Source organism: Aquila chrysaetos, chromosome 4, assembly GCF_900496995.4.
Source record: "Aquila chrysaetos chrysaetos chromosome 4, bAquChr1.4, whole genome shotgun sequence".
NCBI classification, from domain to species: domain Eukaryota; kingdom Metazoa; phylum Chordata; class Aves; order Accipitriformes; family Accipitridae; genus Aquila; species Aquila chrysaetos.
Window position 1 is genome coordinate 35540036 of NC_044007.1, and position 14100 is coordinate 35554135.

At 43.9% G+C, this 14100-nt stretch overlaps 2 protein-coding genes across 3 annotated transcripts; one reads left to right on the plus strand and one right to left on the minus strand.

The window, feature by feature from the left end:
* Nucleotides 1-916: 916 nt before the first annotated feature.
* On the minus strand, nucleotides 917-3231 carry LOC115340048. The gene is made up of 3 exons (XM_030010841.1): nucleotides 3169-3231; nucleotides 2172-2686; nucleotides 917-1441 (listed from the first exon to the last, which is right to left on the minus strand). Exons 1-3 carry the CDS (start codon nucleotides 3229-3231, stop codon nucleotides 1051-1053), a joined length of 969 nt encoding a protein of 322 aa, XP_029866701.1. The 3' UTR covers nucleotides 917-1050.
* On the plus strand, nucleotides 2248-9755 carry RPL7 (ribosomal protein L7). Of its 2 annotated transcripts, none has more exons than XM_030010780.2 (7): nucleotides 2248-2346; nucleotides 3285-3387; nucleotides 3916-4082; nucleotides 4740-4877; nucleotides 5261-5370; nucleotides 6497-6712; nucleotides 9693-9755. In XM_030010780.2, the coding sequence occupies exons 1-6, from the start codon at nucleotides 2333-2335 to the stop codon at nucleotides 6703-6705; spliced, it is 741 nt and encodes a 246-aa protein (XP_029866640.1). In that variant the 5' UTR covers nucleotides 2248-2332; the 3' UTR covers nucleotides 6706-6712; nucleotides 9693-9755. The 2 variants fall into 2 exon arrangements, with proteins under 2 accessions (XP_029866640.1, XP_029866639.1); XM_030010779.1 differs by having other exon boundaries at nucleotides 6497-6707.
* Nucleotides 9756-14100: the final 4345 nt, after the last annotated feature.

Here is a 14100-nt window from a genome sequence, read left to right on the forward strand (position 1 = left end):
GGGCGGCCGGGCCCCTCCCCCGGGCTCGCCAGCCCTCCCCCGGGCCGGCCCAGCCCGCCCCGCATTCCCCGGACCCCCCGCCCCCGCCGCGGCCCCTCCTCGCCCCGCTCCGCCCCGCTGCCGGGGGAGGGTCCCGCGGCCGCGCCGGGCCTCGCCCGACGGGAACGGGCCCGGCCGGTGCTCCGCGCCGCTCAGGGGCTGGCGGGCGCCCCGGCGGCTGCCAGCGGCCGCCAGCGGCCCGGGCTCGGCGGAGACCCGCCTCCGGCGGGCGGTGCGGGGCCTGCGGACTACATGTCCCAGGGTGCGCAGCGCCCCGCGTGCCTCCCCCCAGAGCGCCATCTTGAGGCAGCGGCCGCGGCGGGCCGGCGGCCGGCCGGCCCGCCCGCGGGCTTCGCTGGCCGGAGAGGAGCGGCGCGTCAGGGCGGGCGCGCAGCGGCCCTTGCGACGCCGGAGCGTGGGTTACAAGAGCACGAACGGGCGTTAAAGGTTCGTGCTCACGGGCCAAGGAGGGACGGAAGCGGCGAGCTGCTGGGAGCCGCCCGGGTCCCCGCAGCTTCCCCGAGGCCTGCGCGCCTCGGGATTCTCTGCTGAGCTGTGAGAAACCGCTGAACAAAAAGCCCTGATGGGTTGTGGTTTTTTTGGTCGGTCAGCCAAATATAGGGGCTGTTAATATCTAACCAACCACCGAGCGAAGTGGGAGCTCCGAAGTACCAGCATGCGGAAAAGATTTTCTTCCGTGAGGTGACAACTGCGGCTCCCTGTAAGGTGGGCACCCCGCGGCCACCCGACCGGCTGGCCGGCACCCAGCGCCGGGAGCAGCCCGCTCCTGGGCCCCTGCCAGCCCCGGGGGACGGGGAGCAGAGCTTGCCCTCGCAGAGCGATTTCCCCCGTGCGGGTGGGCAGGACTCATCCCGCTGCCCGCTGCCCACCTGCAGCCATTTGCCGAAGAGCACTATGACGCACGCTTTTCCCTCTGCAGCTGCCGGTTTTCAGGAAAGTTGTTGGAACTTTTTGTGAACGCTGCCTCTCGGATTTAGCAGAAATTCGAGTTCAAAAGTTTGGGGAGAAGGTGCAGACAACCTCTTCCTTCGGCAGATACCATAGGCGTTTTATTGCACGATTAGCGTGAAGTAATACTATTTTACAAAAATCAGCGTTGATATGGCTGCAACTCCTGTCCAAAGCGTTCTCAACAACGTTCTTCAGTGCCACCAAGGAGGGCTGCGTGCTGCCAACGGGCAACAAAGCAAGCCAGGAAATGCAGAGCTTGGTGTTCATCATGCCTGGCCCAGCTGCCCACGCTCTTTTTACGCTGGATAATTCTTTGCTGCCCCCAGTTCCACTGGTTTCCCTTCTCCCCGCGTGTGTGTAGTGGCGTGTCTGGGCCGGTGCCTCGGTGGGTGATTTTGAAGAGCACAGGCAGGCGTTCACAGGATCAGGCCTAAGAGCCACGGTGGCAACTATAAGCAGCCTTCCAAATAAAAAGCTGCTGCGCTGCCATGGGCAGCTCTGCCGGCAGCACAGCTTCCCGCAGCCCCCCTCCCTTCTCCCATCTCCGCCGTCAGTATTTTTGCACGGCGAGCCGAGAAGAAACCCAACGAGAAGAAACCCAACCCAGGAAAACCACGACCCGACAGAAACGGAGCCCGCGGCTCCCGTTCCCCCGCGCGTCCTGCTGAACCGCCCTGCGGGTGCCGGGTTCGGGGCGAGCCGGGCCTGGGCACAGGGCAGCGGGGGCGGCAGCCCTCCGAGTCAGCTGACAGCCGTGCTCCTCACGGGACGGCGGGGGGGGGGGGGGGGGCTCCATCCAGCCGCAGGGAGGGAGGCGGCCCCCCGCAGCCCCGGGTTCTCCTGCGGGAAGCGCTTCGCCCCCCGGGGACGAGGAGGAGGAGCCCCGTTACGAATCAATGGCGGGGCTGCAAGCAGGAGGCAGCGCCCCATAGGCTTCCCATGCGGGATACGGGGCTTAAGGCCGAAATGGGGGAAACCCCGCGTTACACGAGATGCCTGGCGGCCCCGCCGCCGCCCCGGCTCTCCGCAGAGCACTCCCGCAGCCTCCTGCGGGGAATGCGGGGTTTGAGGAAGGAGCGGCTCCCGCCCGGCCCCGGACACAGCCAAGCCAGGCGCGGCCCGGCCCCGCCGGGCGGAGGGCGGCTCCCGGGCGCTCTTACCTCAGGCACTCGCCAGTCACCCTGGCGCCCGCACCGCGGTCAGGCGCCGCCGCGGATACCCAAACCCGGGGTCCTGCCGGCGCCCAGGGCCCTGCCTGCGCAGGCAGACGGGTTAAGTCGGCCCCGCGCATGCGCCCGCCCTCTCTCTTCCGGCGCTGATCATGGCGGAGAAGGAGTAAGTAGCCGTCCCACCCCACGATAATCCGTCGCCATCGGCGGCTGTGGCGGTGCCTGCTCCGTGTCCCCGCCACCGGGATGCTGCCCACCGCTCCCCGGTCGCCAGGCCGCTGCCGGCGACGCGGGAGGGGGCTCAAGTGGGCTGGGGCCGGGAGTGGCGGGAGGGTAGGGCCCAGCGCGGCGGGGATGCAGTCGCCGCCGGTCGTGTCCTTTCCGAGGGTTGCCGGCCCTCGGTCGGGTGGGGAGGGAGAGTTGGCCCCCAAGCGCCGTTTTCGTGGGCGAGGAACCTGGGGCGGCAAAGTTTCTGCCGGCAGGGCGGGCGGGCGGTCAGTGCCGCGCTAGGGTGCGCGGAGCGGTGTGCGGCTTGAGTAGGCGACATAGCCGGGCGGGCTTAGGGTAGGAGCTCGCTCGGGTAATTCCGGCTCAGTACACACTGGTCTTGCAAGTTTTGTCACATCTATGAGTTTAAAACCTCAGTAAGTTTAAAGTCCTGTGAAATAAATTTCAGAATACTGCTAAACTAATTTTTCTCTTAAAGTACCTGTTGGAACGTTTATTGATCTGAAACAGATGCGCTTGAAACACACTTTGTTTTATTACACATTGGGCTGTAGCAGACTAGGGTAAAAACTTCCTGTCACTCAAGCCGTCTTAGTCTTTACGGTAGTGTACATAGGGTGTGTGCAGCTCAACAGCTAGTCTGTCAGATTTCCTTGTCTAGTATAAAAGGTGATCTGTTCAGGCTGCATCGAGGTCTCGTAGCAGTGGGAACAAGGAAGGTGCCTCGATGAACTGGCTCGAGGCAGTGAGGCCTGCATACGCGTTGTGTTAAGAGTTTGCATTTATGTTTGTCATGTGTAACTTTAAAGACCAGTTTCTTCATATCGACTAAAAGAGTTGGTTGTTTTTTTTTTTTTTTTTTCTCTCTTCATTTAGCGCAAAGAAGGTGCCATCTGTACCGGAAAGCCTGCTGAAAAAGCGGCAGGCTTATGCAGCTATAAAAGCCAAACGTCAGAAGAAGATGTTGGCTATAAAAAAGGTGAATATTTCATGACTCCTTAACTTGAATTGTATATCTGTTGCAATATTGGCTAGTACTGCTGATGTATTGGCTAGTACTGCTGATGTATTGGCTAGTACTGCTGATGTATTGTGTTACAGAAGTTTACAATATTTAGGTCTAGTGTGTTGGTATTTTCTTAATGTTTTGGAGTAAAGTATGGGGGTTTTTTTGTCAATACCAAACCAGTTCTAGGCAGAGTTAATGGCAAAGTGTACAGTTGTCTATAAGATTAAAGTAAGTCTTTTACAAGGGAGAGAGTATAGCCTTTGTGAGAGTAAGCTTGGTGCATGATAACATTGTTAAAGGTAAAGCAGCCCTGCTGTGTAACAGTTCCAGATTCTCTAGACTGTCACTGAGAGTGATTCTGAACTCCATGATACGGGCAGATGTTCCTTTAATCTGTGTTATTTCTGGGAAGTTCTAGAATATGGTACATTATTTGAAGGTGATTTTCATGTGTTAATAGGTTTAATGTAATCTTAAGTAATTTTCAATTTATTTCAGTTCCGTAAGGCACAAAGAAAACTCATCTATGCAAGAGCCCAAGCTTACCACAAGGAGTACAGGCACATGTATAGGCAGGAGATCCGTATGGCCAGGATGGCCCGAAAAGCTGGCAATTACTACGTTCCAGCAGAACCAAAACTGGCATTTGTGATCAGGATAAGAGGGTAAGATTGGACATAGATGTAAACAATTTTATGTTCAAAAGCACTGAAATTAGCTTTCCTGTTATCTGTCTGTTTTGAGGGCTTACATACATAAATAAAATCAAGCCTTCCACTGGTGGCTTGGAAAGTTGTTGGTAGTGTGTTGTACTTGCACCAGAGTCTTATTTAATTAAGTGCAAAATCATTACGCTGGCTCTGTCTACTGTCTTTAGGAATCCCTGATTTTTAAGAAGGCGGCAAGGCTACACATATGTGCAGACAGTTGTTCTGTTTCACCTTAATCTTGATAAAAATTATGTGCTGGTATTCCCTCATATTCTACTAAGCTTTGTTTGAAGTGTTTAACTCTCCTTTGGTAAAGTGTTACAGAATGCTAACAAAAGGTGTGATTGGAAGAATTATGTTCAGGAGAGCACAAGGATAGTTCTAAATTGTTTCAGTATAATGCTTATTTCAATTCTTTTCATGGAAATAGATCTGTTTTAACTTAATACTGAAATATATGGAGATAGTAAATAATTTACTAAGCTTCCTTTGTGTAACTGGTAAAATAGGGATGCGTTTCATATGGGAACAATACTATTGTGGTTTTTTTAACCTGATACTTGGTGTTTTCTGGGATGTAGATAATTGAGGCTTTTTTCCTATGTTCTCTAGTACCAATGGTGTCAGCCCTAAGGTTCGCAAGGTGTTGCAGCTTCTTCGCCTGCGTCAGATTTTTAATGGCACGTTTGTAAAACTCAACAAAGCTTCTATCAACATGTTGCGGATTGTTGAACCCTATATTGCATGGGGGTGAGTGAAATAGCCAGTTTTGTTGAATCAGGGTGCAAATGTTGAGCGCCTTTTGCAGTTTGCTACTCTAGACCTGCAGGTTTCCCTTGTGTTCTAAATCTTTTTATATCTTCTGTGTGCTTTCTCTGCTTTGAATTGAAAACGTGATTAAGGCAGTGCTTTAAAAGGTAATGCTTGTTGGGTACGATTACACTCTCGTACTAGTGTTCTTGAGAACTTGGTGTGAGTAAGATTTGCTTCTTTGTTGCTTTTGTATTTACATTTGGGACGTGCTGAAATGATCTTAAATTGATATTGAAGTTTCCTTTGGGGATGTTAAGTTGGAATGTGGCTTGCAAAGACTTAAAATTCTTTTTTTTTTTTTTTTTAATTGACTGTTTCAGTTATCCCAATCTGAAGTCTGTGCATGAATTGATCTACAAGCGTGGTTATGGCAAGATCAACAAGCAGCGCATTGCTCTTACTGATAATTCCCTGATTCAGAAACGCCTTGGTAAATACTGCTTCATTTAAAACAAGAAAACAACTTGTTGCATTTGGATGATTAGTGCAGAGCTGGACAACTATCCTTATTTGTCTCTGGAGAATAGTAGTGATTGGTTAATAATCTCTGCTTCTGCCTTAATAGCTTAATACAAAGCAAGCTGGAAGTAACTTGTTACAAAGTACTGAAAACCAGTGTAAAGAAACAAATTTTAGTGTTTTAAATTTGTAATTTTAAATGTAAACTCCTTGACCTCTAGTAGGTCAGTAGATCTTTCAGTAATGAAAAGGTACTGCAACAGGAAAAAAGCCTACTGTACATAGCTTTGAAGTTTCAAACTTAATATTAGACATTGTTTGTTTCTTAGACCTTCATGGTCTGGTAAACACTTTTTAAACTTCATGCCAGAAGAACTATCTAGTAAAAGTGATTAGTGTATTTAGTAAAAAAAAAAAAAAAGAAACTCATGGTGGTCAGTTGTCAGGAAATAGACTGCTCTAGGAGGCTCCTTCTCTTCCAGTCATGCCAGGAATGAAAGCACTTGATTTGTGTATCACTTCAAACTAGACTGTGTCATGTTTGTTCCTTTTCCAGTGCAATAGATAATCAGATTCTAAAGGTGGAAGTATTACGCTATAATCACTTTCCTTTTTAGCATTGTATTTTATGAGCAGTTAGGTAACATGTCACTGAAGACTCTGGAAAGGCATTAAGGAAACATGCTATTGTGTTATTCAACAGCATAAGTAAGTAGTTCAGTGAATTTCCCTGAGCTACACATAACTATGGTTTAAGCATATTTAATCTAGCTTTTCTTCAAAGAACACAGTCTATTTTCCTAAGATTTATTAAGCGGGGTTTGTTTTTTGTTGTTCCTCATTGCTGACTACAAATACTCAGCAGCTGAAACCGATGCCTCTTGGCAAATGTAACCACTAAATAATGTTGAGTTGGCTGCAATGAATCCATTTTAATTGGAAAAGTCAGTCATGGGTGTTGTGACAGAGCAGGTGCTTTCTGACTTCCTGAAGATTATCAAAATAAGGAGATAGGACAATAATAGCTTGATAATTTTTAGCTTGTTACTGACCAGTGGCTTTGTAGCCTTTCTAAAAATAACGTTTCTGAATTTTAGGGAAGCTTGGCATCATCTGCATGGAAGATGTGATCCATGAAATTTACACTGTTGGCAAGAACTTCAAAGTTGTGAACAACTTCCTTTGGCCCTTCAAGTTATCCTCTCCTCGAGGTGGAATGAAGAAGAAAACGATCCACTTTGTGGAAGGTGGGGATGCTGGTAACAGAGAAGATCAGATCAACAGACTCATAAGGAGAATGAACTAATGGTGAGGTATTACCAAAGGTTAATACTACCTACTGATCCATCTCTGCTTTGTAGGCTGCTGCCATTATTGGTTAAACATTCAGGTTTAATGTCTATTCACTCATGCTTGGGTGGTACCTACAGTATAAAGCTACTTGGAGACTGTTCTGATTTTATTTTTAAAGTCTTACTAAAGCTTAAACATTTGTGAACAAATTGAATCTTCAGTATAGCTGATAAATTTAGGAAGTACAAACATTACCAATAACTTGTTTTGAAACCTTTTTGGGTTTTAAAACTTAGCCTGAGATCTTGGCTAAAATTTTCAGCTTTCATTAAGGAATTCTTAATATGATCAAAGTCTTGTGATTGCAAGTACAGTGTTTTTTCAGTTTGTCTGATGTCTGCTATAAGAACGTGTTTAGGACTGGGAGAAATTAAATTATCAATTTAGACCATTTTAATGGTTGCAATTTTGAGCTTGTTCAAGCTTCAAAATGATTCAGTGTAAGCTTTCATGTTAACATGACCAAAATAGTGATTTTGAAAGACTAATTGGCCCATTTGAATAGTCTATCCTTTAGAAATGGGAAGGTTTATTAACACTTAAAGCAGTTTGACAGTGACAGCTGAGTCTTGAAGTTAGTATCTAGTTCAATCTGTCTTACAATCTATTGTTGCCACTCTGCTGTTCCTGCTTTGATGAGAAGCCTCTGCCACTCAAAGCCAAAACTGTTTTTTCAGAGTTCTTGTACTTACCATTGCTTTTTCCACCTTTTTTACACACTAGACTAGCTTTCGTGTTACCCATATCTTATTTCCAGTCAAAGATGAATGCCCTTTTCGTGTGACAGATATGCTGGAATTTAAAAAAGACCCAATTTTCCCCAAACTGATTCCTCCAAAGGCAAGAAGGTTTTTTGGTTGGTTTATTTGTTGTGGTTTTGTGAGGTTTTTGTGGGGGGTTTTTGGGTTGGGTTTTTTGGGTTGGTTTTTTTTGTTTGTTTGTTTTTTTTTTTTTAGAAATCAGATGTGCAGTTTACTTGGAATTCCTAACTTTCAGAGGGTTGATTAATAAAAAAAATAGTGGGTAGTGATGTGACTTTACGGCTTAAAACAGGTGCAGTTGCTGTTGGATGAGTTCTCAGAAATTAAATTTTCTGAAGGGAGGGAAGTAGTTTTTGTGGTTTGGTTTTGGTTTTTTGTTTTTTTTTTTAAAGCCTTTTAAAAATTGTTTTTATAGCTGACAAGGCATAGCAGGTTGAGCTCATTGAGGTCTGCTCTGTTGTCTGTCCAAGGAGCTAAAGGAGATCTGTGAAATATCTTTCCATTTGACTGACAGCTTTTTTTCTTGAAGCTTTTTTGTAGACTCTGCTTCCTCAGTTTCCATTCCTCCAAGCTTCTTGCATGTTGTTTTGTTGTCTCCATCTGTGAAGCAGCAGAGTTGTAAAGCACCGGTTACATGGCATGTGGAAACTTCCGCTTTAGGAAAATAGCCGCTTACTGCGGACAGTGTTCTTCTAAGGCTTTTTACGTCAACTATGGGAAGAAGTATAACTTTGAGAAGCAGAATTGCTGTAATGTTTGGTGCCTGGGGTGATGCTATGTTACTCATGCTAGCATTGTTGTAGAAATTTTGCTGCTGGTGGCACAGACTGTTACAAGTTCAGTAGTGGCAGATGTTTGTTTCCCTTAGCTTAGTGCATGAGGCTTCATAACTGAGATTGAGCAAAACTGCTTTCACTTCATGCTCCTGCCTGGCTTCTGAGCATAAGATGGAAACTGGTATTTTTCATTGAAACCCTGCAGCTTTTTTGTTGGTGTAGATCCTTTCTCCTCCATCTTCACTGGCAAACATCAGAAGTATACTGGTGGTCTTGAGTTTTCAGGAGCCTTCCTACAGGATGGAAGCTTCTAGTTCACTATTGCAGTGGCTATAAATGCCTGTGAGGAGTAATATGTTGGCAGAGAGACTAGGAATATTCAGCTGGTTGCTCCTGTCTTTCATTGGACTTCTAGCTCAGCATCCCATGTAAGTAGCAGACATCAGGGCCTTACTCCATCTTTTAATTCAGGAGATGACCTTGCAGTTTCTTACTTTACTCTTATAAGCAGTTAGTTGTTCTGCTTGGACTGCAAACAAACATACCTCTGGTGTAAAGCTAAGATAACTGATTGTTCTCATCTCTTGCACTTCCTGTTCCTGCTGTTTTCCTACTCTTCTGAATAGAGTGCACATTTAAAATAGCAGTAACCTACATGTAGGAAAAATGTTGTTGTGTCTACTGAGGTAATGGGCAACTAGAGCAGTAGGTTCAGATGAGGTATTGGCAGTACTCTTAAGTACTGTCGTTCTGAAGGGCCATGTATCTGAAGACAAGTATTCCTCTTCCCTATATGTAGGTGGTTTCCTGCTATTTGTCTTGATCTCTTATTTGAGACTACCACTTAAGTAATAAATAAATAAAAAAAATAATAGAGACTTCCAGTACAGATTCCTTCATATAGATTGGGGAAAAAGACCATAGTACTTGATACAGAATTTTGACAATTCAGTATTGGCAAGATACTGAATTTCATTAGCTCTGAAGCAAACTGTACAGAAACTGGTCTTAAGTCTGCTTTTTGCTTTCATTTTTGTATGCAAACAGTCCCTGAAATGTGCTGAAAATGAAATTACTCCAGCAAAAGTTTGAATATGCATAATGCCTCAGTATGTCAAATATCAGTTCCCCCCGGTATCCTTTTAGACAAATAGGAAAATAGGTACCAATAGTACAAGGTAGAAATGTTTATCCTGCTAGTTCTGGCACTTGAAATCTGTGTTTTGAATGAAGAGATGTTAATGTAGAAGTTACTATTGCGTGCAAGACTATTGAAGTTTTAAATCCAGTGAAATAAAATTAGTATTTTCAGCCCAAATTTTAAACTGTGGAAATGTATTAAGTCTTCAGATGGCCATAGTTTCAGATCTACATGTCTAATTTTTTTTTTTTTTCCCTTTCAGATTCAGATGCCCAGCTGCAATCTTTCAAACTCTGGTGTGTTAATAAAGCCATCTTGCACAAAACAGTGTGTCATCTCGATTGGTCTCTTTTTGTGGTCCTCTTCTCTAGTGGTGGTGGTTGCTAAGTTAACTTTGGAGTAACCTGTTTCAAAGAGCCATGTATAGTTTGAATTAGCAGTATATAGATAATACTGTTTCACCTTAATTTGGAGGGATTCATACAAGTAACAGATGTGTTTGAGTGGCAACAATTACTTATTTTTGTTGTGATGAAAGGTACAGTAAATGACAAACTGAGCTGTATGCTGTTGCATGGACAGGATTCCTGCTTAGTTGTAGTGCACAAGAAAGCTGTGCAAGAAGGTTTTTCTTTGTAAAGAAGAGGCAAGGGTAAATCAGTTCTTAACATGTTAAGATCCTGATTTTAAGATCGTAATAATTACTTCCAGCTCTGAACATCTTCAGCTATGTTTTACCAAAGAAAACGTGAAATACTTTACAAAATAGAAAATTATTTTCCACATTCTAGGTGATTACTCAGCTTTACGTAATCTGTTTGCAGAGTTGTATATCAGATACTGTAGAAGTGGAGACCACAGAATTCATTAGGAAATGAACAGTTGATAATTTGTAGGTCTAGCAGAGTACAGATTAGAAACCCTGGAACTGGTAAAACGTGTAACTGCGCTCAGACCGACTTCTGTTGTGAGCACTTCACTGGAGGGGCCTTAGCCTGCTGAGACATTTGGTACAACAGATCAACAAGTCACGTCTGCTCTGGCTGAAATCCTTTTCTCAGTTACAGGCAAGCTGTATTTACTACTTCACCAATGAAGGATGTCCATTTAGAAATCACTGGCATTGATGATTTTTTTTTTTCCAATTTGCGCAAAAGCTTGTTTCTGCACTTTAGTTTAAATAAAACTTTTTAACAGCAATGCTAATTTATTAAAGCTTGTCAAAAGCTAGTTTTGTTTTTAAATAACTGGGAAATGATGGTAGTGACTTAACTGAAAGTAGTTGTGTGCTTTTGTTTGTTAATGCCTTGGGACTTTGGCAAAAGAGCTGAGGGTCAGATGGGTCAGTGTTTCCAGATACTTGAACAGCTGCGTTCTAAAACCTAAAGTGACAATTCCCCTATTGTGAGTCGAGCTCCAAAATCTAGTAACACACCTTCTTGTGTCTAAATACAAAAGTACCAACACCTTTGTCCATTTAAGCTAGTAAGTGCATTAAATCAGAAGAGTTTAGCAGTTCTTTACAGATACTCAGTGCAAGTAATTAGACTACTGATACATGGTTGAAAAGGGTTTAATGAGTGAATGAGGTGAAAACCATAAAAGTACTTCATTTGTTAGGCACCTTTGTAACGTGATAAGCAGTGTGATTTACAAGGAAAAAAAAACAAAACATTTTCATAAAGTTGCTGGATGAAGGGGAAAAAATCTTACGGTGAAAATCATAATCACTTTGCACTATTAATGGAAAACCTCGGTTCTCACCTTGATCTTGTAAGAGTACACTCTTTTTCAACTTAAAACTGCAGCAGTGGGCAAAGAAATTCACGTATTGGGGGGATGTACCCGAGAAAAGTTTTGCTGACTTTAATATCCTTGTTTGTTTGTTTCAATTGGTAGAGTTCTTCCATTACTTTGCTACAAGGTTTTCAGTTATTTGCCTTTGACTTGCATGCATGTTCTGGCATATTCTTAACAGAAAGGCTTTTTGTGGATATAATGAAGCCATACAAGTGGATAGCAAACTTTGTACGATGGGTATAGAGAATAAAAGATTAACTCATGAAGTTGATCAGTGCTATAGGACCTTGTTTGTCTGATAAGAATGCCCCATAAGTCCTAAATTTTGTTTAAACAAATATAAACACAAAAGCATTAGTGAGGAGAAAGTTAATTTGGTTTTCATGGTACTTGAGCAACTCATTTTTCTTACTGCCTCTGAAAGGCACTTTCAGGTAACAGCTGCAAAATGTTAATACATGGTGTGGGAACTAAAAGCGTAGCTGTGTTTAAACTGGTAATCCTGCATAGTTTGTCACCTTTTATACTAGCACAGCTTTCAGGATTTTTAGTATTGCTCTTCAGGCATGTCCCACAGTAGGCAATTACAGAAACAGCTCATGATCCCATAGTCAAGGTGAGAATTTGCACTGGAAATGAGGCACGATCCACTTACCCAATGCATGAATAGTTCATTTTGGAGCATTTATGAGGTAATTTGAGTTAAAAATGGAGCTGATGAAGACAATCACTTGGTCCCTAAACAATAAATAATGCAGATCCTTTGTCAACATTCTATGGTAAAGTTTAGGTTCTTGCAAACATGCTGTTATTTTCTCACTGTCCATAACTGCCAGCTGCTGACACATTCAGGAATATAATTTCTATGAACTCTTATCCTCTTCCAGAATGACCAACATCTTCCTTTTTTTCCTCAGAACTGAAGCCAGAAGCTTTACCTAATAGCTATTGGAGAAGCAACCGGAGACTGTTTGAAACACTAACAACTCACAAATTTTTCAGGCATGCAAAGGTTTACAGGCTTTACAGTTAATTGGTATTCATTTCTTTGCTGGTGTCCAGCTCATACAGCCTGTTTCACTATCACCAAGTGTAAAGCCATACATCTGGAAACGGAATGGGAGCCTATCCCAAGAATCAGTATTTTGGAAGTTGGGAGATGTGATGGATAGTCAGCTGAACGTAAGCTCCCACTTGGCCAAATACAATTCTTGGATGCATTAAAAAGGGAATATCAAATAGTATGGGGGAGGTAATACTACTTTTGTTCCAGTAGTGCTTACACTAGTGCCAAATGCAGTATCCAGTTCTTGTGCCAAAAATCAAGCACATGCCTTATAATACTCAGAGAGCTTTCTTTAAAGGCGGACATGGTTACGAAATTACTATCTACCTATAATTGCCTCCATGGAGAAAAGTAGTTTGGTAATAGAGAATTCTTTGATCTAACAAAGCTATAACAGGGTGAAATATCTTGAGATTGAAGCCAGATAAATTTTGGCTTTAAGCAGACAATTTTAATGGAACATAATTAGGCACTGGAACACATAGCCAGTGGTGTGCCAGGTTCTTCATCAGTGGTCATTTCTAAATTGAGGTTTGGGTTTTTTTCTTCCTTTAAAGCATATGCTATACTTCTAAGAGATTTATTGAGTGCAGTCCCAGAGCCTCTCTTACTCAGCAGAAGTTACTAAATGCAGGCACTTCGGGTACTCAAGGGATACAAGTAAAGAGTCTTGTTTTAAGATGTCTGGCCACCCAGAGTGAAATTCAGAATGGTGGTGCTGGGTGTTACGTGCTTCTCGAGGAAAATTGGACTAATGCAGTGCACAAAGTGGCAAGTCGCCTAAACCTTAGCATAAATAGTGCTCGGGAGAGGGGTGGTAGGACTTCACGTATCTTTTATGGGCTTTGCTGCTTCTGCCTGTTTGGAATCCAGATCTTGCAGCTCTCTCCTGAGGACTGGGACCCATGTGTTTTTTAGAGAATTAAGCAGGGCTTCCTGTCAATTCTGAGTCCCCAGTGAGCAAAGTGGTGTCCCTGCTTCATACAACAACTGGCTTGCTCACGCTTAGTGAAGTAGATGCATGGGTTTTGTTCAAACCATTCCTTCCATCTCCCAGTTTCTAGAAGACTGTCCACAGAACTGTGGGTGAGAAAATCCCTGCATGTTGCTCCTTATTGAAGCTGTGCCACAGTCTAAGGCAGGGAGAAGATCCCAATTTTAGCTTCGATTAGGAAACTGCAGAGCAGACGGATACAAATCTGAAAACAGTTGAGCTTAGAACGGAACAAAATTTTAGTCTCCCACATCCCAGGCAAAATGTTCTGCCCAACTAGTTTCATTAGGTGTAAGTTGTTGTGGGAATTTTCTTTGTCTTCAGGGATCTTTAATGTGATGTGCCAGTTCTCTTTTGTGAAGTTCCCATTCTTGGCATCCTTGTTTTTTCTAAAAGCTTTTGTACCATACCACACTACTCCAGGTATCTAGGTTCCCAAAAATATCTTTGCCCTACCCAAATACAGGTTTAGATGTAAGTAGGCTCTTACATGGTGCAGTTTTTCATGACTGAAAAGTCTGAAAAACCAAGTGCTGAGCTCATGAATTGCAAGTGCTAAGAAAGAACAAGGATGTTCAGAAACAATTTTCCACGCAAAGCTTCCATCGCTTTTCTGTCTGTCTGTAGGTGATCACACCAGCCGTTTCTAGCCTGATCTGTGAAAATGAGAAGTACTTGTGACCTTGGTGATATTGCAAATAAGATAAAATTTTCGAAGTTCAGAGCTGTAAGCAATTTCCCCTGAATTATTTTTCTAAAGATAAAAAACTCCATAAAAGCAGGTTTTTATCTGCTAAGTATTTCTTCATA

Excerpts from the sequence above, each read along its gene's own strand:
- RPL7 (XM_030010780.2), top strand. Across the intron at positions 4,083-4,739 it reads TTTGTGATCAGGATAAGAGG|TACCAATGGTGTCAGCCCTA; the intron begins GTAAGATTGGAC and ends TATGTTCTCTAG. Across the intron at positions 5,371-6,496 it reads CCTGATTCAGAAACGCCTTG|GGAAGCTTGGCATCATCTGC; the intron begins GTAAATACTGCT and ends TCTGAATTTTAG.
- LOC115340048 (XM_030010841.1), bottom strand. The coding sequence starts at position 3,231 with ATGAAGAAACTGGTCTTTAAAGTTACACATGACAAACATAAATGCAAA. Across the intron at positions 2,687-3,168 it reads GCAAACTCTTAACACAACGC|CGCGGCACTGACCGCCCGCC; the intron begins GTATGCAGGCCT and ends CGCGCACCCTAG. Across the intron at positions 1,442-2,171 it reads GTGACTGGCGAGTGCCTGAG|GCCTGATCCTGTGAACGCCT; the intron begins GTAAGAGCGCCC and ends CGTGGCTCTTAG.